This window comes from Heterodontus francisci, chromosome 2 (genome assembly GCF_036365525.1).
Source record: "Heterodontus francisci isolate sHetFra1 chromosome 2, sHetFra1.hap1, whole genome shotgun sequence".
Classification (NCBI taxonomy): Eukaryota; Metazoa; Chordata; class Chondrichthyes; order Heterodontiformes; family Heterodontidae; genus Heterodontus; species Heterodontus francisci.
Genome location: NC_090372.1, coordinates 32,006,369 through 32,033,458, shown reverse-complemented (window position 1 = coordinate 32,033,458; position 27,090 = coordinate 32,006,369). Strand labels below are relative to the sequence as shown.

Below are 27,090 nucleotides of genomic sequence, written 5' to 3'. Positions count from 1 at the left end.
CATCCTCCGCCATTTTCGCCACCTCCAGCGTGATGCCACTACCAGTCGCATCTTTCCCTCCCTTCCCCTGTCAGCATTCCGAAGGGATCGTTCCCTCCGCGACACCCTGGTCCACTCCTCCATTACCCCCACCACCTCGTCCCCGTCCCAGGGCACCTTCCCTTGCAATCGCAGGAGGTGTAATACCTGCCCATTTACCTCCTCTCTCCTCACTATCCCAGGCCCCAAACACTCCTTTCAGGTGAAGCAGCGATTTACTTGTACTTCTTTCAATGTAGTATACTGTATTCGCTGCTCACAGTGTGGTCTCCTCTACATTGGGGAGACCAAGCACAGACTGGGTGACCGCTTTGCGGAACATCTCCGCTCAGTCCGCAAGCAGGACCCTGAGCTTCCGGTTGCTTGCCATTTCAGCACTCCCCCCTGCTCTCATGCTCACATCTCTGTCCTGGGATTGCTGCAGTGTTCCAGTGAACATCAACGCAAGCTCGAGGAACAGCATCTCATCTACCGATTAGGCACACTACAGCCTGCCGGACTGAACATTGAGTTCAATAATTTCAGAGCATGACAGCCCCCCACTTTACTTTCATTTTTAGTCATTTTTAGTTATTTTTTCTTCCTTTTTTTTACATTCCTTTTTACATTTTTTACAATCTTTTTTTGCATTTATTTCATTTCATCTTAGTTTGTTCAGTTTGCTTACCCACTGTTTTTTTCAGGTTGTTTTTCTTCAGGTTTGCACTTGCTGCTGTTCAATATTCAGTATATTCACACCTAATCTGTACTAATGCTTTGTCTTTCAACACACCATTAACATATTGTTTGCCTTTGCTCCGTGACCTTTTGGTCAGCTATGTGGCCTAGTCCAATCTGCACCTTCTCCTTTGTTATCTCTTGCCCAACCCCCACCTCACTTGTTTATAATCTGTGACTTTTCTAATATTTGTCAGTTCCGAAGAAGGGTCACTGACCCGAAACGTTAACTCTGCTTCTCTTTCCACAGATGCTGCCAGACCTGCTGAGTGATTCCAGCATTTCTTGTTTTTGTATAAATTGCAAGTTCTCTGGTAACCTCCCAAGTACCACCATTTCTTAGATCTTAGCTGTGGCTCAGTGTTAAGCACTCACACCTCTGAGCTCAAGTACCAGACCACAGACTTGAGAACAAAGTCTAGGCTAATACTTCAGTGCATTACTGAGGGAGTGCTGCAATGTCGGAGGTGCCATCTTTCAGTTGAGGCGTTAAACTGAGACCCCATCTGCCCTCTAGGGTGAGCATAAAAAATCTCATGGCATCATATCGAAGAGGAGCTAGGGGGTTCTCCCCAGTGTCCTGATCAATGTTTATTCCTCAACCAAAAAAAACCCACTGATTATCTGATCATATCTCATTGTTGCTAAATTACAACACTGACTACACTTCAAAAGTATTGTATTAGTCGTAAAGCGCTTTGGAACAGCCTGAGGCCATGCAAGGCGCTATATAAATGCAAGCTATATCTTCTTTATGAAGAACCATTCACTTTTGGTACACAGAAGCTCTTACCTGATCAATTTCCATCAACTTCGGGAAGGCCCCAGGCCATTCAATGGCCACCTTCACAATGTCTGACGGTGGTGGCATGTTAATGGTATATACCCTCGCTGGAGAAAGCAGGGCAAGTTGCCTTCGTGCACAAGTGACCTAAATCTCACCCAACCCTAAAGTAAAATAAACGAGAATGAACTGAGTTAGGAAAAAAGATTATATACTTGGCGAAATGAATACATTGTGTTTTTGATACTGGTCAAGCACAATAAAAGCTTAGGGTATACCAAATAGAGATGGCAGATGTCACCTTTTGTCAAGGATCATAGTTTGGGTTCTAATACTTCCTTTTTAATAACTTTAATATCTAATGCCTCCACATCACAGGACCCAGATATAAACCACCGGGACACTCTGCCTCTCTCACTTTGCCTCTCTGTCATCCTTTAAAACCCTTCTTAAAATGCACCTCTTTGACCAAGTTTTTAGTCACTCCTCCCAATAATTTTTCGTTTGGTTTGGCATGCAGTTTTGTCTGATTACATTTTTGTGAAGCACCCTGGGCAGTTTTTCCACATTAAAGATGCTATATAAATGCAAGTTGACATTATAAGTGGATAAGACTTTACATTTAAAGAACAGGCTCTTGGTAACCAGTTTAACCCAAATAGCCACTTGAAAACCAAATAGAGACAGCCAACTGTCGCAAGAACACCAGACCTGCAAACTGGTAAACTGGTAACACAGATAGCAGAATTGTAAACTGGTAAGTTTGATGATGTCAAATTAAGTGACAAAGCAAACTATCAGGAAGAATTCAGTAGAATGCAAACAGGTTAGAGGAATGGGCAGATGGGGGCAAATGCAGTTTAATGCAGAAAAATGCGACACAGTGCAATACATTTTGAGAAAGGAAATATTGAAACGTGATTTGCCTGCTATATATGGTGGAAAGTAAAACCAGCTGATATTGATCTCCAATTTCTGACTAACTCCTAGTGTTGTTATCAACTGACTGAAGTTGCCTGAAGTCTCTATCAGCTGTTTGCCCTATAATCAACTACGGGAAGTTGAAAACTTGAGACTACAGGCAGCTTTAAACCCTTTCCTGGATTGAAACCTAGTATTTATTGATGCAGATTCGATAATAGGGTTAAAAAAAAACATAACAAATATTTTTGCTTTACAGTGGAACTGCTAAATTGCCTGAAATAGCCGGCGCACTTAAAGTGGTAAAAGTGTGCTTTTGTAATTCACTTCGATGGAAATGGCAAACTGTTAGCATGATTTGTCTAATGTAAGTGTCGACGATATAATTGGAGGGATTGTATATCCTGAATGGTGAGATTAAGAAAGGAAAATAGAGATCTTGGTGTGAAAAGATCTTTAAAAGGTGGGAATACAGATAGTTCCATCCATATAGAAGGTGAATCGGCTTCTGTGCTTCATGCAAGTTAAAATATTAAGGAAGAAGATGCTTCCCAGGCCACAGTGAAACAGCAGGTAATTTATACATTAGAAGGATTAAAAATTGATGAGGAGGAGGTATTAGATTGGCTATCTATACTCAAAGTTGATAAGGCACCAGGACTGGATGAGATGCATCCAAGGATTCTGAGGGAAGTAACAGTGGAAATTGCGAAGGGACTGGCCATAATATTCCAGTCTTCCTTAGACTCAGGGCTGGTGCTAGAAGACTGGAGAATTGCAAATGCTACACCCTTGTTCAAAAAAGGACGTAAAGATAAGCCCAGCAACTACAGGCCAGTCAGTTTAATTTCGATGTTAGGGGAACTTTTCTAGAAACAATAATTTGGGACAAAATTAATAGTCACAAGGACAAGTGCGGGTTAATTAAGGAAAGCCAGCATAGATCTGTTAAGGGAAAATCATGTTTAACTAACTTGCTGGAATTTTTTGAAGCAGTAACCGAGAGCGTTGATGAGGGCAATGCTGTTGATGTGGTGTACATGGACTTCCAAAAGGCACTTGATACAGTGCCACACAACAGACTTGTGAGCAAAGTTATAGCTCATGGAATAAAAGGGACAGTAGCAATATAGATACGAAATTGATTGAGTGACAGGAAACAGAGAGTAATGGTTAATGGATGTTTTTCAGACTGGAGGAAGGTTTGTAGTGGAGTTCCCCAGGGGTCAGTGTTGGGACCATTGCTCTTCCTGATATATTAATGACTTAGACCTTGGTGTGCAGGGCACAATTTCAAAATTCGTGGATGATACGAAACTTGGAAACATTGTGAACTGTGAGGAGGAGCAGATGAAGTTCAATGCGAAGAAATGTGAAGTGATTCATTTTGATAGGAAGAACATGGAGAGACAATATAAAAGACAGTACAACTCTAAGGGGGTGCAGGAACAGAGGGACCTGGGTGCATATGTGCATAGGTCATTGAAGGTGGCAGGACAGGTTTAGAGAACAGTCAATAAGGCATGCAGTATCCCAGGCTTTATGAATAGGGTCACAGAACACAAGAACAAGGAGGTTATGTTGAACTTGTATAAGACACTAATTCGGCCTCAGCTACAGCACTGCATCCAGTTCTGGGCACCACATTTAAGGAAAGATGTGAAGGCATTGCAGAGAGTGCAGAAAAGATTCATCCGAATAGTTCCTCATCCCTGGAATACATGGGACTGTTTTCCTTGGAGAAGAGAAGGCTGAGAGGAGATTTGACAGAGATATTCAAAATCATGAGGGGTTTGGACAGAGTAGATAGGGGAAAACTGTTCCCACTCGTGAAAGGTTCAAGAATAAGAGGGCACAGATTTCAGGTAATTGGGAAAAGAAGCAATGGCGACATGAGGAAAAACTTCTTTACGCAGCGAGTGATTAGGATCCGGAATGCACTGCCAGAGCGTGTGGTGGAGGCAGATTCAATCGAGGCATTCTAAAGGGAATTAGATAGTTACCTGAAAAGGAAGAATGTACAGGATTATGGGGAGAAGGCAGGGGGATAGCTCTAAGTGAACTGCTCACTTGGAGAGCCAGTTGTCAAGAAAGCCCCATATTCCAAATGAGAAATATTAACTTCATCAGTTGGAAACTTACATTAGACTTTTAATGGAAAAAATCCTACAGTAACTTTTAAAAAACTAGCAGTTAAGATCGTCACTGCAATTTGCATCTGAAATACCAGGAGACTGAACTGCAGACAGAAGTCTGAGAAGTCCTAGACCCAGAACAATGGCTTGCTCTAAGTAACTGAATTACTGAGGATTGCTTCATTAGCACGACAGTCAAGGCCATCCTGACACATTGACTTGGAAAGAGCAAACCCCTCCGAGTGTAAATATTGGCATCCTGGAACCTGTGGTGCCAATTCTGAACCTTGCATCTCAATTGAAACAAAGGGGATTAAGAGAACCATGTGACCATCTGTCCATCTATGCAAAAACAGGAGTTTTGTTACACTCACAGAAGACAAGGAGTAACTCAGAGTGTGCAGCAGAAGAAAGCTGCGTGCTTCCCTTTCTCTCTCTCTCTTGATCCAGAAAACATCAAGTTTGAAAACAGTCTGCGACTGTGGACCCTCCAAGCCTACAAACTGCTACAGCCAGCAACCAGGGGAAGAGAGCCGACTACAATTCTGCCTTCAAGAAAACCCTGAGCAAAGCAGGCCAACCAAAGTGCACTTTCATCAGCGAGGACTTCAAGAATACAGCTTCAGCTGAGGACTACCGGATCATCCACTTCACAGAAGGTGTATTTAAGTTCTATTTATTCTGGACTTTAATTCAACCACCAAATCTATTTTTCCCTCTGTAATCTATTTGTGTGTGTGAGATTCTCGTGCAAATGTGTACGTGAATGTGTAGCGTATATTTTTTAGTAAAATTTTAAAACGGGGTTAGAGTGTAAAGTATAATAAACTTCTATCTTTCTTGTTTAAAATCACAAAAACTCATCCAATTAGTTCTTTCACGATCGCAGTAAAGGTAAACAGGTAAAAAAATCACGGAGGTGGTAAGCACAACCACTGTTTAAAGAGGAATAAACCATGTTGCGGTCAAACAAGAGGAAGGGCAAGAGGGGAGCCCAAGACCATCTCCTCACCTGGCCATAACACAGTGCAGATAAGTGTGTGGCACAAAATGTTCAACCTGTACAATGAAGCTATCTTCAGAGACATTGAAGATCTATCAGGTTGCAACATTGAGGGGTTGAACATCAACAACTTGAGATATGCAGATGAGACTGCAGAGTGCAGAGTCAGAAGAGGCAATATAGGAAATTGTGAACAAAGTGAAAGCAAGGAGTGTGGAACATGGATTAAGAATGAAAGTGAAGATGCCCAAGACAATGGTGATAAGCAGAGACTAACCCTAGAAGTGAAAACTGAAGTAAATAGACAAGTCTTAGAACAAGTGAAAAGGTCCACATGCCTTGGGCAAATTATCACAGTTGATGGGAGATGTGATTGTGAGATCCGAAGGAGAATTGAGATAGCCAAGACCAGCCCAGCCAGAATAAAGGTTGTGTTAACATCAAAGAAACTGAACCTGAATGTTAGGAAAATAATGCTGAGGTGCTACATTTTGACATCCATGTCATATGCCCCAGAGACATGAACAACAAACAGAGACTATTGATAAGCTGAATGCATTTGAGATGTGGACATATAGGAGGATGTTCTACATATCCTATACAGACAGAAAGACTAATGAAGTAGTGCTGAAAATGCCTGGAGAAAAGAGGAAATTAGTGCATATCATAGAGAGAAAGATACAATATTTCAGTCACATCATTAGAGTGGAATCACAGAATTGTTACAGCGCAGAAGGAGGCCATTTGGCCCATCATGTCCGCATCGGCTCTCCGACTGAGCAATTCACCTAATGCCATTCCCTGCCTTCTCCCTGTAGTCCTGCACTGAATACCTCAATTGAACCTGCCTCCACCACACTCTCAGGCAGCGCATTCCAGACCCTAACCACTCGCTATGTGAAGAAGTTTTTTCTCATGTTGCCTTGTTTCTTTTGTTAGTCACTTTAAATCTGTGCCCTCTCATTTTAAATCCTTTCATGAGTGGGAACAGTTTTTCCCTATCTACTCTGTCCAGGCCCCTCTATCAAATCTCCTCTCAGCTTTCTCTTCTGCAAGGAAAACAGTCCCAACTTCTCCAATCTGTCTTCATACCTGAAGTTCCTCATCCCTGGTACCACAGAGACAATTATTGGAAGGAAAGATCAATGCAGAACGTAGAAGAGGGAAGCAATGGATGATGCATATAATGGACTGGATGCAGTTGACCTATGCAGAATGTGTCAGGGCAGCACAGAACAAACAGAGGTGGAGATCCATTGCAGTCAACCTTCTGGGAAGAAGATGACACCAACAAACGAACAAAATGATAGCTAGTAAAGATGCTATCAAGCTAGCTTTGATGATGTTGCCTCAAACTAGAAATCAGCAAGTTATTAGTCTGTCTTATAATCCAAAAATAACTCACACCCTTGTATTGAAAAGTCTTTGAGGCCATTTATGTCCATAAACAATAGATAAAAACCCAGACACACTCTCAGGTAGGAAGGTGTTTGAAATAGAAAGCTGCAAAGTGAGGTCAGGAAAAGTCTTCTAAAAGGATACAATGGAGGACAGTTAAAAATTAGTCTATTCAGCAAAACGGCCCACTCTTGTGGGAAGCACTGCATTTTCATTATTTTTGCATTACTCCACAAAGACAAGTTATACCAATTAAACTAAGTGAATCTAATTGTAACTGCTACATCATATGTTTACTCACTGTGAAACAAAGCAAATTAAAGATCAATTAATTAATCAAGCCTTATCTCAACAAATGCATCTTTAGTCTGTCTTCAGAGAAACTGAAGAACACACATTTGAAGGGCAGTCTGCAAGTGGGAAGTATTGTAACAGCCCTGGGTTACGCTACTATGCAAGTAGAAACAGGGTACGGAGAGTCAATTTTAATAAAGGTAGGACATTCAGACTACTTATGTCCCGAATTCACTGACTGTACCTTCAGTAGACCCAAATTTGTAACCAGGAGAATTGAATACAAAGGAGCAAAATGCCACTGAGCTTATATAAGACATTTATTACACCACAACGGTTCTGGGCACCCAATGCTACATTCGTCCTGAAAAGCCTGCTTGAAACCCCTGTTGCCACATTTCTCCTGAGACATTGGAAAAACCTGTCAGATAAACCCTCGATGCCGCCTGAATGAAATGCTCCAGAGAAAGATCCCAGTGACAGCCGTCTACGCATATTTGGGACGCCAAATCAAAAGGTACAATTGACATATTTCCATATCTTCTCCTTTTTCTTCAAGAATTAGCAAGTATTTGGCCAAAGTATACTTTTTTGTCTTTTTTTTGTTACAGAGCTCTAAAAAGAAAACCTCTTTTTTTTTGGTTAATCAGAGCACGCACGTGTGTGTGTGCCTGAGGGGCCAAGGTAAAAGGGAACTTTTATATTTCAATCAGTGCATTAATGCTTTGCTTCGTTACTGGTTATGCCTTGTTTTATAATAAACTGATAATTTTGTTGTTTATTAAAGAAAGCTGGTTGGTATATTTTATTCTGGGATAAAGGGTAGAGTCTATGATTGACCGTATCGATAACTGGGTAAACATTTAAATATATGTTGTGTCCTGTGGAGAAGTGGAACTAGAAATGACAGTGCATTCCTCCCATCTCGGTCTTAACAACATTGCCTGACTAGAGACAAATGAACCAGAGGCAAACTGCTCCAGAAACATTCAGGAGGGGAGGAAATAATTGGTGAATAAAATAATAATGGCCAGGTGATGGCACAAACCAATATTAGCGTGTTAAAAAAGCAGCAATTTGTGGCGAGGTAGAGATACACCGTGCGTTTCTAATTGCTGCACGATTTGCACTGCTCCATTGTTAGCCTCACAATAACAGGAGATCACCATCAACCTAGCCATGAGAAATTGCTGGATTTGTACCGTAAATATGAATTCAATTCACCCCAGAAAGTTAGGAAGGCTATTTCACAGCTTAAGGACCCTATTAATGGGGTGTTCTATGGCCCGGCAATTGCGCACAACTTTGAAAGCCCAGAAAGGGAATAATTGAAACTGTGGAGTGTCATTCCTACAGTAGGTTTCTTTTTTCTTAGTACTTTTCTCTCTTTTAATCCAATCTTTTTTTTCCCCTCCTTATTTCTCTTTCTGTATCTAACTTGACTCTAATCCACCTTCTTTCCTTCTCCATCATTCGCTTTGTTTCTTTCTCCATGCTTTAAATCTCATCGGTTAAGAAGATAGATTGTTGGTCCCATCGTAAACCAAGATCGCAGATACCTCATTGCCCTCGTATTTCCAGCAATTTGCAGTGCAAAATTAATTGGAGCTGACGGGTGAAGGGAAAAAAATTCAATTCACACTGCTAACTGAAGATGCCCCACTTCAGCAATTTCTGGGCCATTGCCAGTGGGAATCAAAATGCTAATTTGCCTTTCCAGGTGATTCAAGTAGTAGAAGCACCATTTAGTGTGGAACCAAGCCACACATACCATGATGGTCCAAACTCTGAACTCTGGCACTAAAGCATTACAATTGGTCTCAACATCCCCAGGCTAAGTAAGTGGGGTTTGACGGGTTGGGGGGTGGGGGCAGGTGGGGCAAAATTCCACTCCTGATTACTATCCTGTGTTTCCTCGTGGAAGGTGTATGGACACATGGCCACAGCAGGAACATGATGGGCAGTGATCTCTTTGCCCTCCCCCACAGTTAACACTAACTATCTAGGACCATAAAGAGTGGTCATTTGGTCAAGATAGCAGACCCTCTCACCCCCAATCCCCATGAAATGATACAAGTCAGCACCTTCACGAGGGGAGGGACAAAACATCAGACTCAAATAGCCACTGCTTGGGTGGAAGAAATTAACCAATTATCACCATTCAATGTTCTAGATGCTGAAATAAAGATAACAGTGCAACACAAATGGCATAGTAATTAAATCGCCCAAGTACTTCTTTGAAAACATTCGTTTCAATTCACCCTCAGGAAACAGTGTGATCAGTGCAAAGGTTAGTTTCAGATCCCAAAGCACCAGGGAATACAGCAAATTCTTTGAACTGGACAGTTGCTGAACCAATGGTACAAAGACAGCAGTTTCAAGCCGAGATTGTTTAGTTTAGTGATACAGCACTGAAACAGGCCCTTCGGCCCACCGAGTCTGTGCTGACCATCAACCACCCATTTATACTGATCCTACACTAATTCCATATTCCTACCACATCCCCACCTGTCCCTATATTTCCCTATCACCTACCTATACTAGGGGCAATTTATAATGGCCAATTTACCTATCAACCTGCAAGTCTTTGGCATGTGGGAGGAAACCGGAGCACCCGGAGGAAACCCACGCAGACACAGGGAGAACGTGCAAACTCCACACAGGCAGTACCCAGAATTGAACCCGGGTCCCTGGAGCTGTGAGGCTGCAGTGCTAACCACTGCGCCACTGTGCCGCCCTTTCTTTGTGTTCTTTGATTCAACCAGTCAGGTCAATGAATAACCCAATTGTGCACTGTGACGTTTGTGGCAACAAGTTCTTTATGAAACGGTTTCAATGCATAACCAACAAATCAGCAGAAACTCAAAAGATTTGAAAGCTGGACTAGCCTCCAAAAGGTGCAATGTTGACACAGTACAAAAAGTCACTGAAAAGAGTCAGCAACTGAAAGCAGAACCAAAGGAAATGCTAATTGAGAGTCTGATATAAGGTTAGACTAAAAATACTCACTATCTCAACATCTTAAAAAATGCAGTAATGCTTTGCTTCAAAAAAAAACATTCCAACTTGGGTGTGGCCTTCTTTTATAACTGAGGCATGAGCTTGAAAACAGAGTTCGTGCTTTGGTTTGCCCTTTTACTCTGCTGAGGGGATGGGCTGAGTATGCATTTCTGTCACAGTTTCGTCTTGTACACAAAGTGCTTTCTTGCTCTTTTAACTTTCTTCATTTCACTGGAAATGAAATGACTACGACTCTTGAATTCTGAAGCATTCATTGTCAGAATTCTTCATCACATCATGTACCCAATAAGTGCAGGGAGGCAAAAATGTATGACGGTGTTAACCAATGGAGTAAAAAAAGGGCATTAACTGATGGAATTTTAAAAATTGTACTTTTATTATCGTTCCCTTTTGCAGAAAGGCATTAAGAAAAGTATAAAGTGGTCAGTTGATCCTTTGTGGCATTGCACACATGGGAGTAGATCTTGCAATGGTGTAAAACAATTGATAGTGTGTTAGTAGCCTGATTTAAATCTCTTCCAATTTTTATTCCCACTGAAGTCAAAGCCAAGATCCACCCCAAGGAATCAAGACCAAATGTAATCTTCAGGTGCTGGAGACCAAAGATAATTCAACCAGGATGCATAGATGTGAAATCTTCTTCTTTGGCCTCCTTGTCTTGAGAGACAAAAGGTAAGTGCCTGGAGGTGGTCAGTGGTTTGTGAAGCAGCGCCTGGAGTGACTATAAAGGCCAATTCTAGAGTGACAGACTCTTCCACAGGTGCTGCAGATAAAATTGGGTGTTGGGGCTCTTACACAGTTGGCTCTCCCCTTGCGCCTCTGTCTTTTTGCCTGCCAACTGCTAAGTCTCTTCGACACGCCACACTTTAGCCCTGCCTTTATGGCTGCCCGCCAGCTCTGGTGATCACTGGCAACTGACTCCCACGACTTGTGATCAATGTCTTCATGTCGCGTTTGCAGATGTCATTAAAGCAGAAACATGGATGGCCGGTGGGTCTGATACCACTGACGAGCTCGCTGTACAATGTCTCCTTGAGGATCCTGCCATCTTCCATGCGGATCACATGGCCAAGCCATCTCAAGCACCGCTGGCTCAGTAGGGTGTATATGCTGGGGATGTTGGCCACCTCAAGGACTTCTGCGTTGGAGATATGGTCCTGCCAACTGAAGCCAAGGATTCTCCGGAGGCAGCGAAGATGGAATGAATTGAGACGTCGCTCTTGGCTGACATACGTTGTCCAGGCCTCGCTGCCGTAGAGCAAGGTACTGAGGAGACAGGCTTGATACACTTGGACTTTTGTGTTCCGTATCAGTGCGCCATTTTCCCACACTCTCTTGGCCAGTCTGGACATAGCAGTGGAAGCCTTTCCCATGCGCTTGTTAATTTCTGCATCGAGAGACAGGTTACTAGTGATAGTTGAGCCTAGGTACGCAAACTCTTGAACCACTTCCGGAGTGTGGTCACCAATATTGATGGATGGAGCATTTCTGACGTCCTTTCCAATGATATTCGTTTTCTTGAGGCTGATGGTTAGGCCAAATTCGTTGCAGGCAGCCGCAATCCTATCGATGAGTCTCTGCAGACACTCTTCAGTGTGAGATGTTAATGCAGCATCATCAGCAAAGAGTTCCCTGATGAGGACTTTCCGTACTTTGGTCTTCGCTCTTAGACAGGCAAGGTTGAACAACCTGCCACCTGATCTTGTGTGGAGGAAAATTCCGTCTTCTGAAGACTTGAACGCATGTGAGAGCAGCAGGGAGAAGATCCCAAACAGTGTAGGTGCGAGAACACAGCCCTGTTTCACGCCACTCAGGATAGGAAAGCGGTCTTATGAGGCACCGCTATGCTGAATTGTGCCTTTCATATTGTCGTGGAATGAGGTGATGATACTTAGTAGCTTTGGTGGACATACAATCTTTGCTCGTAGTCTGAAGAGAACACGTCTGCTGACGACGTCAAACGCTTTGGTGAGATCAATGAAAGCAACGTAGAGGGGCATCTGTTGTTCTTGGCATTTCTCCCGTACCTGGCGAAGGGAGAACAGCATATCAATGGTGGATCTCTCTGCTCGAAAGCCACACTGTGCCTCAGGGTAGACACACTCAGCCAGCTGCTGGAGCCTGTTTAAAGTGACTCGAGCGAAGACCTTCCCCACGATGTTGAGCAGGGAGATTCCACGGTAGTTGTTGCAGTCACCGCGGTCGCCCTTGTTCTTATAGAGGGTGATGATATTGGCATCACGCATGTCCTGTGGTACTGCTCCCTCGTCCCAGCACTGGCAAAGCTGTTCGTAGAGTGCTGAAAGTATAGCAGACTTGCCACTCTTGATTATTTCAGGGGTATGCCATCCTTCCCAGGGGCTTTTCCACTGGCTAGAGAATCAATGGCATCACTGAGTTCCAATTTTGTTGGCTGTACGTCCAGCTCATCCATGACTGGCAGAGACTGGGCTGCATTGAGGGCGGTCTCAGTGACAACATTTTCCCTGGAGTACAGTTCTAAGTAGTGCTCCACCCAGCGGTCCATTTGCTTGCGTTGATCAGTGATTGTGTCCCCTGATTTAGATTTGAGGGGGGCAATCTTCTTGATAGCTGGCCCAAAAGCTCTCTTCATGCCATCATACATTCCTCTGATGCTTCCGGTGTCGGAGGCCAGCTGAATATGACTGCATAGGTGTTGCCAGTAGTCATTTGCACAGCGCCTGGCTGTTCTTTGTGCAGTGCTTCTGGCTGCTTTAAGTGCTACGGATGTTAACTCGCTGGGGGTTTTCTTGTAGTTCAACAGTGCAATGCGCTTAGTGGCTATGACAGGTTCCAGCTCTTCAAAGTGAGATTGAAACCAGTCTGCATTCTCCATCACACGTTTGCCATAGGTGGTCCTTGCTGAGTCATAGATGGCGTCTCTGATGTGGGCCCACTTAGTCTCTGCATCCCCTGTAGGAGTGTTTTGAAGGGCTTTTTCAAGTGAATTTAGAAACTTATGTAACAGCTGTGGATAAGAATTTCTGCTAGTGTTGATTCTGCGCGGGCTGCCCTTCTGCTTGGAGTGATGCAGCTTCTTTGGTTTGAGTCTAACCTTGCTGCACACCAGGGAGTGGTCGGTGTCGCAGTCCGCACTGTGGAAGCTGCGTGTGATTTGAACGCTGTTTAAAGAGGCTCACCTTGTGACGATGAGGTCCAGCTGGTGCCAACAATGTGATCTTGGGTGTCTCCGAGAAACCTGGTGACAGGGTTTAGTGTGAAAGAACGAGTTGGTGATGCAGAGGTTGTGATAGGTACACAACTCAAGCAATTTCTGTCCATTCTCATTCATCCTTCCAATGCCATAGCACCCAAGGCAGGAGGGTCATGAGTCACGGAAGGCCCCAACCCTGGCATTAAAGTCCCCCAGTAGGAACAGGTGTTCGGTGTTGGGGATGCTACTAATGATATTATGGAGTTCCTCGTAGAACTGGTCTTTAGCTTCAGGTGGGGAGCAGAGTGTTGGAGCATAGATGCTGAGTCGATGTACTGGACCAGAGGCGGTGAGCAGTCGGATGGACAGTATGCGTTCCGAGCCATTTGAAGATGGCTCTATCATGCTGAGCAAAGAGTTTCTAATGGCGAAGCCTACTCCATGTTTTCTTGGTTCTTCAGGATCCCTACTCTGCCAGAAGAAGGTGTAGTCTTGCTCTCTTAGAGATCCGCTCGCAGGGAGGCGTGTCTCTTGAAGTGCTGCAATGTCCACATTGAGTCTACTGAGCTCGTTGTTAATGATGGTGGTCTTCCGAGAATCGTTGATTTGTGTAAGGTCATCCGACAGGCCAGGACACATAGTTCTGACGTTCCAGCTTGCAAAACGAAGGGCTGGTACCTTCTTTCCTTTTTTTGTCGTGCTGTTTGGTGCGGTGTTGCAGTCTACTTTTCGGGCAATGATCCTGAGCTCCAAACACCCATTGAAGCAGGTGGACTGTGGCGGGACAGAACCTTACAGACCGGGGGCTGCCTGGTTTGAGGCGGGCAGTAGCTGGCCAGTTAGATGCGATGACCTCTCCCACCGACAAGGGCAACCCGTGGCGCCCAATCTGTACGCCAATTGAACTGGACTTATAACCTGTAACTGCTGCCTTCCGTGTTGTTTTGGTCGCTGTGAGGTGACTATGGAGTGACCTCTCCATGGCGCATGCCTGGGCGGATGTATGGAGGTTTTGAGTTGCCCAAGCGACAAAACCCCCCTCTCGGCCTTCCTGGTGGGGTCCAACGGAGTGCACAGCACAACGTTTGGCACCGGTATGGCTGCAGGAACTGCCAGAAACATGCCAAAGTTGACACATGACCGCCTTCGGGGTTCCGCTCCAGATTTTCCGTTAGGGTTTACTCCCTTAGACTTTGTCTCTCCCGAGACGCCCATAAGGCAGTGGGGCTGTTAGGGTCCCTGCTCAGGGATAGGTGGATGTCGGTGGGAGGAGGTAGGGGGAAGGGGGAAGGGGGGGAGGGGATGAGGTGGGGTAAGGGGGTGTGAAGGGGAGGGGTGCGCTGGGAAGGGGTGGAGGAAAGGGGGTGCAAGAGGAAGCTGGGAAGGGGGCTGCAGGGGGGTAGGGGAGGGGGTGCGAGGGGAAGATGGTGCGAGGGGGGAGCTGGGAACGGGGTGCGAGGGGGTGGGGATGGAGGAAGTGGGTGCAGGTAATAAAACATTTCATCAGCTCCCACCATTGTCCTCTAGTGATCTGAATACTGGTGGGGTACCTTCATTAATTGGTTAGTAGTAATGCACTTAAGAAAGGACCTCATCAGGTTACCCGGGCTCTCGGTGAACCTGTTCGCTTCCATCTGCATCGTCTTCGTCAACAAGTGGATCGCGACCCTGGCAGGCAGGCCAGCCTACAGTCTGCACGGCCTCCTCGATATCAGCGGCCCCCAGTGCACAGCATGGAAGGAGACCTTGCCTTGGTACTCTGATGCGGCTCGAAGCGCATCTGCAGCGCAATGTCGTCGATTTCCTGCTGGCACTGGCGCTCAAAGCTGTTGCCCACCTCCCGAAGGACGTGGTGAGCTTTCTCGGCGGCGGCGGAGGCTCGTTCACTAACACCTGCTTAACCCGCCTTCCCTTGCTGCACACGGGAGAATTTTCCCCGCTATCATGGAGACCGCGATGCTGTAGAGAGGAGCCGATCGCGGTGCTGAGGAGCTTGTTGGAGACCTGCTCATATACAGCATGCACAATACTACTTGGAATATATATATATGTGCACTGTCAGGAACACCCTCTCTGCCAAATGGGAAATATTAATTTCATCTGTTGGAAACTTACATTCAACTTCTTAAGGAAAAAAACCCTACAGTAACTTTTTAAAAAGTAGCTGCTAAGATGGCCAATGCCATTTACATCTGAAACACCAGGAGATGTGATTAATGCCATTTTAAAGTCATAAAGTCTGTCCTTATTTTCATGTTTCCATTATAAATTCCTAAGTATACATTTATAATAGAAACTGCCTCTGTAAAGTTGGCACTCTGTAATTACGTGTTCCTGCCGATGGTGACAATTCAGCATCTCCACTCGGAATAAGGTGAAATTACAGCATTACAAAGTTGACCTGATCAGTTTATTATAAATGTGAACATAGGAAATTACAGTGGGAAAAGTTGATACAAGATAGTTGATATATTACAGATGGACAGTGCATTCAGCCTCAGCCTCTATTCAGGCTGAGCTCCAATATCTCCCAGGGAATCAGGGTTAGCACCATTACTAAAGGAACTGAGGGTGGAGTGGGGAAGAGAAACTTAAACATTTCTCACAGTTCCAGACAATCTTCAGAGTCACAAAATAATGCAAAATCAAACTTCATTGATTGAGGTATTCTAGCACAAGTTATTCCGCCTATATAAAAAAGGAGGGGGATATTGCTATTAATCACTATACAGGCTTGAAAATGATAGAATCGTACAGTACATAAGGTGGCCATTCAGCCCTATTGAAAGACTTGTCCAATTAGTCCCATTCCTCTGCTGTTTCCCTTGGCCTGCAATTTTTTCCTTTTCAAAAATATGCCCAATTCCCTTTTGAAAATTACTATTCAAACTGCCTCCAACACCCTTTCAGGTAGTGCATTTCAGTTCATAACAACTTGCTGCGTTTAAAAAAATTCTCATCTCTGCTCTGGTTCTTTTGCTAATTACCTAAAATCTGAGTCCTGTAGTTACTAGCCTACCTACCAGTGAATGCCAAATGTCAAACACTTCTTCAAAAGGAGGCCACCTTCTAATTTCTTTTACAAATCCACTTTGCAGTATAAACAGAATAATGAACTCAGCAGGTAGACTGATGCTATTTAGATTTCATTGACAAGTATCAGCTATAGAATCTCCTCATAGTTTCATGTCGTAAGAGTTACAAAATAGTTCCCACATATAGAAAATAGTCCTCACCAAAGTTCCCTCTAAGGTGCACGTGAGCATGGCTGCGCAGCAATCTGGAATGTACTGAACACTATTAAACAGGCTGCCCACAACGGTGAGCCCAAGCAACGGGACGGGACTAAACATCAAACCCTCAACCACAAAAGCATAAGCAGCTGGCGAAAGACTGGGAAAAAAATGCAACTGTGACAGGAGGAGCAGCATGTGTGAGAAAGAGGGAATCTGAGAATGGAGGAACAAACTTGTCTAACAAGCACTGTCTAACAATGTCTAATAAACTTGATTGAATTTTTCTAGGAGGTGACTAGATATGTAGATGAGGGTAAAGCAGTTGATGTAGTCTACATGGACTTCAGTAAGACTTTTGATAAGGTCCCGCATGGGAGATTGCTTAGGAAGGCAAGAGCCCATGGGATCCAGGGCAATTTGGCAAATTGGATCCAAAATTGGCTTAGTGGCAGGAGGAAGAGAGTGATGTTCAAGGCTTGTTTCTGCAATAGAAAGCCTGTGACCAGTGGTGTACCACAGGGATCAGTGCTGGGACCCTTGCTGTTTGTAGTGTACATTAATGATTTAGACGTGAATATAGGTGGTATGATCAGTATGTTCGCAGATGACAGGACAATTGGTGGTGTTGTAAATAGTGAGGATTACAGGACGATATAGATGGGCTGGAAAGTTGGGCAGAGCAGTGGCAAATGGAATTTAATCCTGAGAAGCATAAGGTGCATTTTGGAAGGACTAACAAGGCAAGAGAATATACAATGGATGATAAAACCCTAGGAAGTACAGAGGGTCAGAGGGACCTTGGTGTACTTGTCCATAGATCACTGAAGGCAGCAGCACAGGTAGGTAAGGTGATTAGGAAGACATATGGGATATTTGCCTTTATCAGCCGAGGCACAGAATATAAGAGCAGGGAGGTTACGATGGAGCTGTGTAAAATGCTACTTAGACCACAGCTGGAGTACTGCGTACAGTTCTGGTTGCCACACTACAGGAAGGATGAGATTGCACTGGAGAGGGTGCAGAGAAGTTTCACCAGGATGTTGCCTGGGCTGGAGCATTTCAGCTATGAAGAGAGACTGGATAGGCTAGGGTTGTTATTCATAGCGCAGAGAAAGCTGAGGGGGGACCCGATTGACCTGATTGAGGTATACAAAGTTATGAGGGGTATAGATAGGGTAGATAGGAAGAAACTTTTTCCCTGTGCAGAGGTGTCAATAATCAGGGGGCACAGCTTTAAGGTAAGGGGCAGGAGGTTTAGAGGGGATTTGAGGTAAACTTTTTTCACCCAGAGGATGGTTGGAGTCTGGAACACACTGCCTGAAGGGGTGGTAGAGGCAGGAACCCTCACAACTTTTAAAAAGTATTTAGATGAGCACTTGAAACACCATACAAGGCTCCAGGCCAAGCGCTGGAAAATGGGATTAGAATAGACAGGTGCTTGACGGTCAGCTTGGACACAATGGGCCGAAGGGCCTGTTTCTGTGCTGTATAACTCTATGACTTTATGAACAACAACCGTGACAGGGAGGGAATCTGTAATTGGATAAGCAGTGAGTTCGAGCAGGGGGAGGAGGAGGAGGTGCGTTCAGAAGTGAGCAACGCGCAGTGAGACGATTGGGAGGCAAGGAACTGGGCAGGGCCCCAGAGCCCCAGGAAGGACTGAGCTTCAGAAGGTGAGAGCATTCTGGGTTCATAGGGGGGAAAAACTCAGGAAAATTCCCCGGTAGCCGGTTGGCCTGTGAGGGGAAAGGAGGGGTGGAGCCGGATGAAAGCAATGGGGCCCGCAAACTATCTGCTAGCCATCGATTAGACACAGGCTCGATCTTCTCTCCATTCAGCAGCTGTTAACGGCCCGGGACTCTACCAAATGGCCCACATTAGCTGAAGTTCACAAACCCAGTGGGCATGGGTTTTATGGCCAAATAAGTGCACACAACCTGGGATGAATTTGATCAATGGATTTAGTCTCCATGAGCACCTAATGCTTTATGATGGACAGGATCATAATGTAGATTTGGTTACTTAATGAGATGCGAGGGCAAGCGCGGCGTGCAAGAGGAAAGAGCGAACGCGACGCGTGAGAGGAGAGAGCGAACGCGACGCATGAAAGGAGAAGGCGAATGAGACGTGCGAAAGGGTTGGAGAATAGGACCAGTGGAACATGAGCAGTGTTTCCTTGAAGGTGTACACAGGTGGAGCTGCGTAACAATCTGGAACACACTGTGCATTGAAATAAACAGGTCACTCACAACTTTGCAAAATTTCAGTGACTGACAGAATGTAAGCTGCCAATCAACAAGTAAGTAGTGCTCAGAGGAGTTTGTAGCCTGCCCACTACGAAGAAAACTTAGAGGGAACAGTGGTCCTCACATATCTTGATGTTTAAAACAGACACCTGCTTTTGATTGCATTTATGTTCCCTGGTGAACCAATTGTGTTGTGCAGCACACAAGGAGCGAAGTATACAGACACTACTACTTCAAGTCAATTCACTAAAGCGCTATAAAGTACATGAGGCTTTGTACAGTACATGAGGAGACAGAGATAGAGGGCAGAGAGATTTAGGGAAGGAATTCCAGAGTTAGGGCCTAGGCAGCTGAAAGCATGGTCAGCAATGGTGGAGCAATGAAAACTGGGGATGCACAAAAGACCTAATCGGAGAACCGCAGAGATCGCTGGGGTGTTATGGGGCTGGAGAAGGTTACAGAGATAGGAAGGGGCAAGGCCATGGAGGGAGTTGATTACAAGAACTAAAGTTTTAAAACTGAGGCATTACTGGTTCGGGAGTCAACATAGGTCAGTGATTACATGAGTGCTGGGTGAACGAGACTTAGTGCAAGTTAGGGTATGGCCAGCAGAGTTTTGGATAAGTACTATTTTGCAGAGGGTACATGGTATAAACACATTGCATTCAATGCATCGTGAAGTGTAATATAGTACACGGATGTATAAAAAAATTAAGGCCTGTATACTATCTATCAACAGTCTATCACTATTAATTAGTAACCCCTCCTACAATATAGTACAAGGTTTCACTTTTTGCTCTTTGAAAATATCAGCGTTGTGTTGCATTGTGGTGGTGATTTAATCGGAATGCATCTCTATCGTTGTTAATGAAAACAAGATGTGCTTTCTTACCCAAGCACACAGCTGTGTGTGAAATATTACATCCAAGATCTGTACAACAGCATTAATGAGTTATCAAGCTGCATAACTTTCTTGTTTATATTTCACATATTTTATGACAAATCATGGCAGTGAATTTAAAATGGCTTTTAGCAGCTGGTAGGACACAGGCTGCAGTCTGTAAACAGCATCAAACTCTGACCAGCATCACCTGCTACCAGATCGCATGGCAGTAGCCAAGTAGATCAATGTTTCTGTGACAAGCATTACAATCTGCTCAAGAAATTGGACAATACTGCCAAACAGTGGATTGTTTTTCCTTTCATGGAATTCCCCTGACTACCCCAATTAAAACCTCCCACATCTCCATCTATGCAGAATGGATTCGAGGGTATGGATTCTTACTTTGGGTTTCTATGTGGGATCTTGGTTCTCCATTCTAACAGCCTTGTATCGCACTTCCTCTTGGGGAGGGAGGCAAATCAGCGTGCGGGACTCCCTGCAATGAACCTGTACACCTCGAGTAAGTGGTTAGAAACAGCATAGGAACAGGCACAACCAATCTCAAAGAAAAACCACTGCCAAACAGAAGTAGTGAGATACCAGATTATACTTCTGCATCTCTGCATAATTTTGAATAATCAGACGTTTTAAAATACAGATTACTTGAAGCTATCTATTTGCGACCAGCTTCAGAGGAATGGTTTGAGGTGAGAAGTAAACACTGGCCATAGCATTTTTAAAAACCTTCAGGATGAAGCATTAAATGCAGTCTTCAAAGCAGTTACTTAAAATAATTCTAAATGTTATCAATGTTACTTATTTAAGGGCATTGATCACCAGAATGATACTGGGACTTAGAGGGTTAAATCTTGAGGATAGATTGCATAAAGCAACTGTCAGCAAAGTTTCCTGTTACATTCACACGAACCGAGTCCACAGCAGAGGCCAGCAAATGGCATGAGGTGCCATTTCTTTTGTCAAACCTGTAGCCTGTTTCTATTACCAGTGACTGCACTAGTGGGCTAAGGCTCTTACAAGTTAGAGAGAACATTAACATACTCTAATTAGGCCTATTTTAAACTTACAAAATCCCCTGTTACACAAACAGACTGGCTCTGTAACACAAAACCTACAAGATTGGTCTTTATGGAGCTTTAAGGTTTAGTCAAGGCCGCTTCAGAAAATACTATACGTCTATACAAGAACAGGAATAGGTCATACAGCCCCTTAAGCCTGGTCTGTTAATCAATTGGATTATGGCTGATCCGTACCACAACTCCATTTACCTCCCTTTATCACTAGATAACCTTACATAACAAAAATCTATCACTCAATTTTGAAAGCTCAATTATCCCAGCATCAACAGTCTTTTGCTGCACAAAACTCAAGATTCCTACTAAATTTTGTGCAATAAAGTGCTTCCTGATTTCATTCATGAAAGGTCTAGCTCTAATTTTAAGATTATGTCAGCTTATCTTGATTCACCTAATCCGTATCTGCCCTATCAAATCTTTTTAACACCTCGATCAGATCACGCCTCAATCTTCCAAGCCCAAAGTAATACAAGCTAAGTTGATGCAACCTGGCCTCATAACTTAACCCTCTAAACCCCGGTATCATTCAGGTGATTCGGTGACAATATATCCTTCCTGAGGTGTGGTGCAAGATAAAAAGAAAGTCAAGCACAGAGAGGCATATAGATGATCGAGGTTTGTCCCTGCAGTAATCCAACTCACCTAACCCAACATCCAAAGCATTTTGAACACCCCTAACTTCTTTGAGTTTACTGCATTAACAGGTAGATTAAAGGCTGGCTACGCGACCCGAGCCCGATGGGGTCCGACGACATGTGCCGGGTTCGGGTTGCACTTCCAGCTCCGACATTCGAGGTCGGGCCAGGTCGGACACGCTCTATCATAGGTAAGTGGCTCCAAAGTTAATTTAATTTTTGGGCTAAAAAGGTGGTTTTGTTACCGTTATTTTAAGCTTATGCAGATCAGCAACAAAGTGAAAAACGGAAGGTAAGTTAACTGATGGTCGGGTCGGGTTGGGTCGGGTGCGGGAAAAAATGGAAGGACTCGGGGCGGGGCGGGCTCGGGTCGGATGTGGTTCTGCCGGGCTCGGGTCGGGTTTTTTTTTTGCAGACCCGAGCAGGCCTTTAAGGTAGATTATTCCCAACATTGATCACCCTTCAAGTAAATAATTTCCAATTTAAATTTACTGTTCACTAATTTAAATTTATATCGCCTCTCTGCTGTAAACTTTAAACGTTCCTAAATTTTTCCCAATGTTCACCATCTGCTGAAGGTACCAATTCATGATTGGCTTTATTCTCGGGTCACAGATAGTACCTCATTCAACTGTTACGCTTAATAATGAAGGCTATTCCACTGTGTACAGAATCACAGCCATGTGCATTTTACAGCAGGGGTCACTTGATGGTGGCCAGTGAACTCAGTATGGAGCATGGATTAAACTTGTGGATTTTTTTTTTTAAACTTATAAATAGTGCTATATTCCCCCAAATAATACATACTGCCTCCCCAAAAATTAATACGTATTCCCCCAAGTACATAATCCTTCCCCAAAAAAATACATAATTTCCCCCAAACAATAGTACATATCCCCACCCCAAAAACAATACATATGCTTTCTCCCACCCCAACAAAAAAGGTAATCACCTCCCAAAAATCAGTAATGCATATCCCTTCCAAAACTTACACAGTTATGATGCTTAACTTTCTTCACAAAAAATGCTTCAGGGCAGATTGTCCTGCTACTGTGCTGGGCCATATTGGGCGGCCTAGGTGCAAGAGCAAGAGGAAGCTCAGGCAGTGAGGATTGCACACATGTAAAAGCACAGGCACGATGGGCTTGAATGTGCTTCTCTTGTGCAGCAAACTTCTATGATAATGAAGCCCACTTTGCGTTTCCTCTCTGCGCTGTGCCCATGCAATATGATAAGGCTCAGCTAGATAGGTTCTGCCCATCAAAGTCCTTGTTCATTACCCTCCCTTCTGTTTCTAGGAATTTAAAAGTCATTCTGTGCAAATTAGATCATGTGATAAATATTATTTGAACAGAGAATACTCCAAACTCAGTCAGGTCTCACATAGTAATGAGCAAGGAAACACTGGCTTATTGAAGGATGGAATTGTTTTCTCTGTTGTTCACCGTTCTGAACAGCAATGTCTCCAAACACATGATGATGAGACAACGAGTTCAATTAGTTTGATGGAAAGTTTAGCTTAGGCACCCACATTTTCACTTTTTTAATTAAATATTTAAATATATTTTCCTTTTAGTTCTTCCAGTGTCCCAACCAGTGTTTGTCGCTCAACCAGAGCCACCAGAAAAAAAAATATACATGTGAATTGGGTGTTCATTCACTTGGTGCTTGAGAAACCTCTGCTGTGTACAAACTGACTAATGTGCTTGCCTACATAATGGTGACTGCATTTCAAAAACAAATTCATTGGATACAAGAGTTTTGAGATGTTCTAAAACGTTAATGTTAATGACCTCTTAATGCTATTCATTTTCACGGATAATATTTCCCTATTAGCAAAAGAGAAGCAGTAGATATAAAGACATTGTCATAAAGATCTGTTCTTGTGCAGATTTCTTGCAGCCAGACGAAACTCACTCAATATCTGCTGATTCACTCTGGCAAGAACCAGAATGATACCAGTCTGCAAAGTAAGAGGAATGTACTGTATTCAGAATGATGGGCAAATATGTGGTCCATCTACTTCCTTCCCTGTACAAGCATATCCTATCTCCTGATCCTAAATCTTTAATAATGTCACTCTTCAGCCAGACGTGACAAAGAATTGACCATCCAATTTTCCCCTCATCCAATGAGGAAATCATCTGTTGCCCACTTAGCATTTCTCCACAGCAGAATGACTGATCAGAAATTCAGTAGAATGGGAGAAGCGTTTAGTGCCCATCTTTCAACTGCTCCAAGACACGTCATTGTCCTTGCTCTGTGCCATGCCTCAATGATACATCTATAACAGTTTAGAAATTTGAGGTCAGACTTGGAATGCCTATAAAAAGACTTGGATCCACTGGAAAGGGGTCAAGGAAGAGGAATAAGGTAAATAGAGCTCTAGGGTATTAGGAGAGACTCACATAACTGAACTTGTGCCCAATCCAGAAAAACAAAGAGGGCACATGATCATTTAAATGCTTGGAGGTATAGATAATGTCGATATCGACAGCAGGTGGATCTCATGGACGAGGTAGGCTTGGAGGGGGCGGGATAGAGATGTGGAATAAGATGCGGTTTAGAATTCAAGTGGGTGGGAGACTAGCTAAAGATTGGACCCTGGGTGAACCTGTGGAATTCTCTAACACAGAAAGCAGTTGAGACCAAATCATTAAATATATTCAAGAAAGAGTTAGGTATAGTTCTTAGGGCTAAAGGGATCAAGGCATACGGGGAGAAAGCGAGAACAGGGTACTGAGTTTGGATGATCAACCATGATCATATTGAATGGCTGAGCAGGCTGGAAGGGCCAAATGGCCTATTCCTGCTCCTATTTTTCTATGTTCTATGTAAAGGGATAATCTGTTGGAGACAGATGGTCTCAATATTTACAGAAGTAAAAGTCTATGAGTTCTTCAGCATTGGTGTTTCAGCAAGAAAAGACGGGGAAGGAGAAGGTATTTAAGAAAGTATTTTCTCATACAAAAAAAACTGAGATTGTCTTGACATGATCAAGCCAAATCTAGTAATGAATGACTAAGCCAGATGTGTGCCTTAACAAATGGCAAGCAGTACTACAGCTTGGAAGAAATCTATTTCTCCCTTTCTCACAGAGGAGATAGGATAAGGAATATGCCCCATACAAAAGTAGTACATGTTGCTGTGAAACAAATTAATTAATTTGGTTAAGGGTGGTCTCTCAACATCTTGTCAAATTTAAAACCTAATCATAGGGTCTTAACCTAGAAGACTCCTTTCAAACTTAAAGGTAAAGTAACTAAACAGAAAAAGGGAATACATTTGGAAGGTTCTGGAGGTGAACAAATGCCATATTGAAACGAGAAATGGATAAAAGGTTAGCTGGGAGTTAAATAGAGTGGCGAGAATATGAGTCACCAGATTGTGCATAGGTAATGGCAGTGTCATAGTTATGTTACTGGACTAGTAATCTAGAGACCTGAACTAAATCCAGGAGAATTTAAATTCAAATCCCAAAGTAGCTTGAGAATTTGAATTCAGTTTTTTTTTAAATCTAGAAATAAAAAACTGGTGTCAATAAAAACGACAATGAAGCTGCTGCATGGTTGTTAAAAACCCAACCTTTAACCAGCCAAGCCTATATGTGACTCCTAAATCCCATCTGAAGTGGCCAAGCAAGCCCACCACCACCTTCTCAGGGCAATCAGGAATTGGTAATAAGTATTAATCTTGCCAGCAATGCCCACATCACAAAAATTAATTTAAAACAAGATTTAGCCAACGAGGCAGCCTGGTAAGGTGATCGAGTCAAGGAGGACAGTTCTGATTTGGCCAAAATTGAGCTGACTCATCCAGGATTTGACATCTGTTTTGAAGTTGATGACATGGAATTGGATGCTGTTGGTCTACATGCAGAAGCTGGCTCTGTGCATGTGGACAATGCCTGCAAGTTGTAAAATGTGGTGATAAATAGCAGGGACTAAGGAAACAGATTGGTTCCATTTTACAAAGCAATTTGAGCAGATGTAACTGCAACAGAGTGACACCATAGAAATGGACTATGGTGCAGAATAGTAAGTTCTATGGTTTGGAAAGTGGAAGCGTAATGCAGAACAAGAATGGACAGTGAGCCACAGTCACACAGGATGTCGTTGGTGACTCTAACCAGGACGTTCTCTATGCTGTGGGTGGTTTGGAAATCAGATTAGAGTGAATCAAATAGGCAGTGGTGAGAGATGTGTGTGTGTGTGTGTGTGGTTAAGAAACATGTTCAAGAACCTTCAAAAGAAAGGGTAAATGAGAGTTAGCTGGTAATTAGAGAATACACTAGGATTAAGGAGGTTCTTTTTAAGGAGAAGACAGTGGCAGTGCTAAAGAATAGGGAGAGGTTGACAGTGTCAGTGAACATAGGGTCAATCAGTGGGTAGTCTGAAGCTGGGCTGAGGGAACAAATTATCAGCTTAACAGAGAAGATAGGACAAGGTCACAGAATAGCTGACCAGAAGGTCGTGCAGCAAAGGCAAACAATATGTTAATGGTGTGTTGAAAGACAAAGCATTAATACAGATAGGGTGTTAACGGACTGAAAATTGAACAGCCGCAAGTACAAACAAGAAACAAAAACAATGGGTAAGCAAAGTGAACAAACTAAGATGAAATAAAATAAAATAAACACAGAAAAAAAGATTAAAAAAGGAAAAAGAAAAAAATAACTAAAAATAAAAGTAAAATGGGGGGCCCATCATGCTCTGAAATTATTGAACTCAATGTTCAGTCCGGCAGGCTGTAGTGTGCCTAATTGGTAAATGAGATGCTGTTCTTCGAGCTTGCGTTGATGTTCACTGGAGCACTGCAGCAATCCCAGGACAGAGATGTGAGCATGAGAGCAGGGGGGAGTGTTGAAATGGCAAGCAACCGGAAACTCGGGGTCCTGCTTGCAGACTGAACGGAGGTGTTCCGCAAAGCAGTCACCCAGTCTGCGTTTGGTCTCCCCAAACACCACTGTTCAAATCTCTCTGTCCAAAAACACCCATTTATCCACTACTCTGGATGTTCTATTCTCCAATTACCTTTCTATCATGCAGGCAAACTCCCTTTAATACTGTGCCTTAATTTTTATCAAGAAGCTTCCTATATGGTACCTTATCAAATACCTTTTGAAAATCTATACGCACAACATCCACGTTATTTCCTTTACCAATACACTCCACTATTTATAAGGATATGCAGATAGGGTTAGATGAAGTTGTGTAGGAACAGGCTTATGTGGAGCATAAACACCAGCACAAAGCAAATGAGCCAAAGGTCCTGTTTGTACTACAAATTCCAAATAATTCTATACCCTCAAAAGATTTTGGTTAAATTTGTTAGACATGATTTGCTGGTTCTCCTTAATTAACCCGCATCATTGTAGGCAATTATTAATTTTTATCCTGTATTATGAGCTTTAGAAGTTGGCCCACTGCTGATGCTAGGCTGACTAGTCTACCCCATTCTCTGTTTTTGAACAGAGGTGTTAAATTGCTAGCTGTCCAGTCCTCTGACA

General features: G+C 43.5%; 1 protein-coding gene across 6 annotated transcripts in view; it reads right to left on the bottom strand.

The window, feature by feature from the left end:
- elmo1 (engulfment and cell motility 1 (ced-12 homolog, C. elegans)) overlaps positions 1–27,090 on the bottom strand; it is a 321,507-nt gene that overhangs the window by 261,369 nt on the left and 33,048 nt on the right. For all 6 annotated transcript variants that reach the window (XM_068056594.1, XM_068056610.1, XM_068056619.1 and 3 more), the window contains one exon: positions 1,550–1,704. In XM_068056594.1, coding sequence (XP_067912695.1) covers positions 1,550–1,627 — 78 coding nt within the window. In that variant the 5' untranslated portion in view covers positions 1,628–1,704. The remainder of the gene's footprint in view (positions 1–1,549; positions 1,705–27,090) is intronic.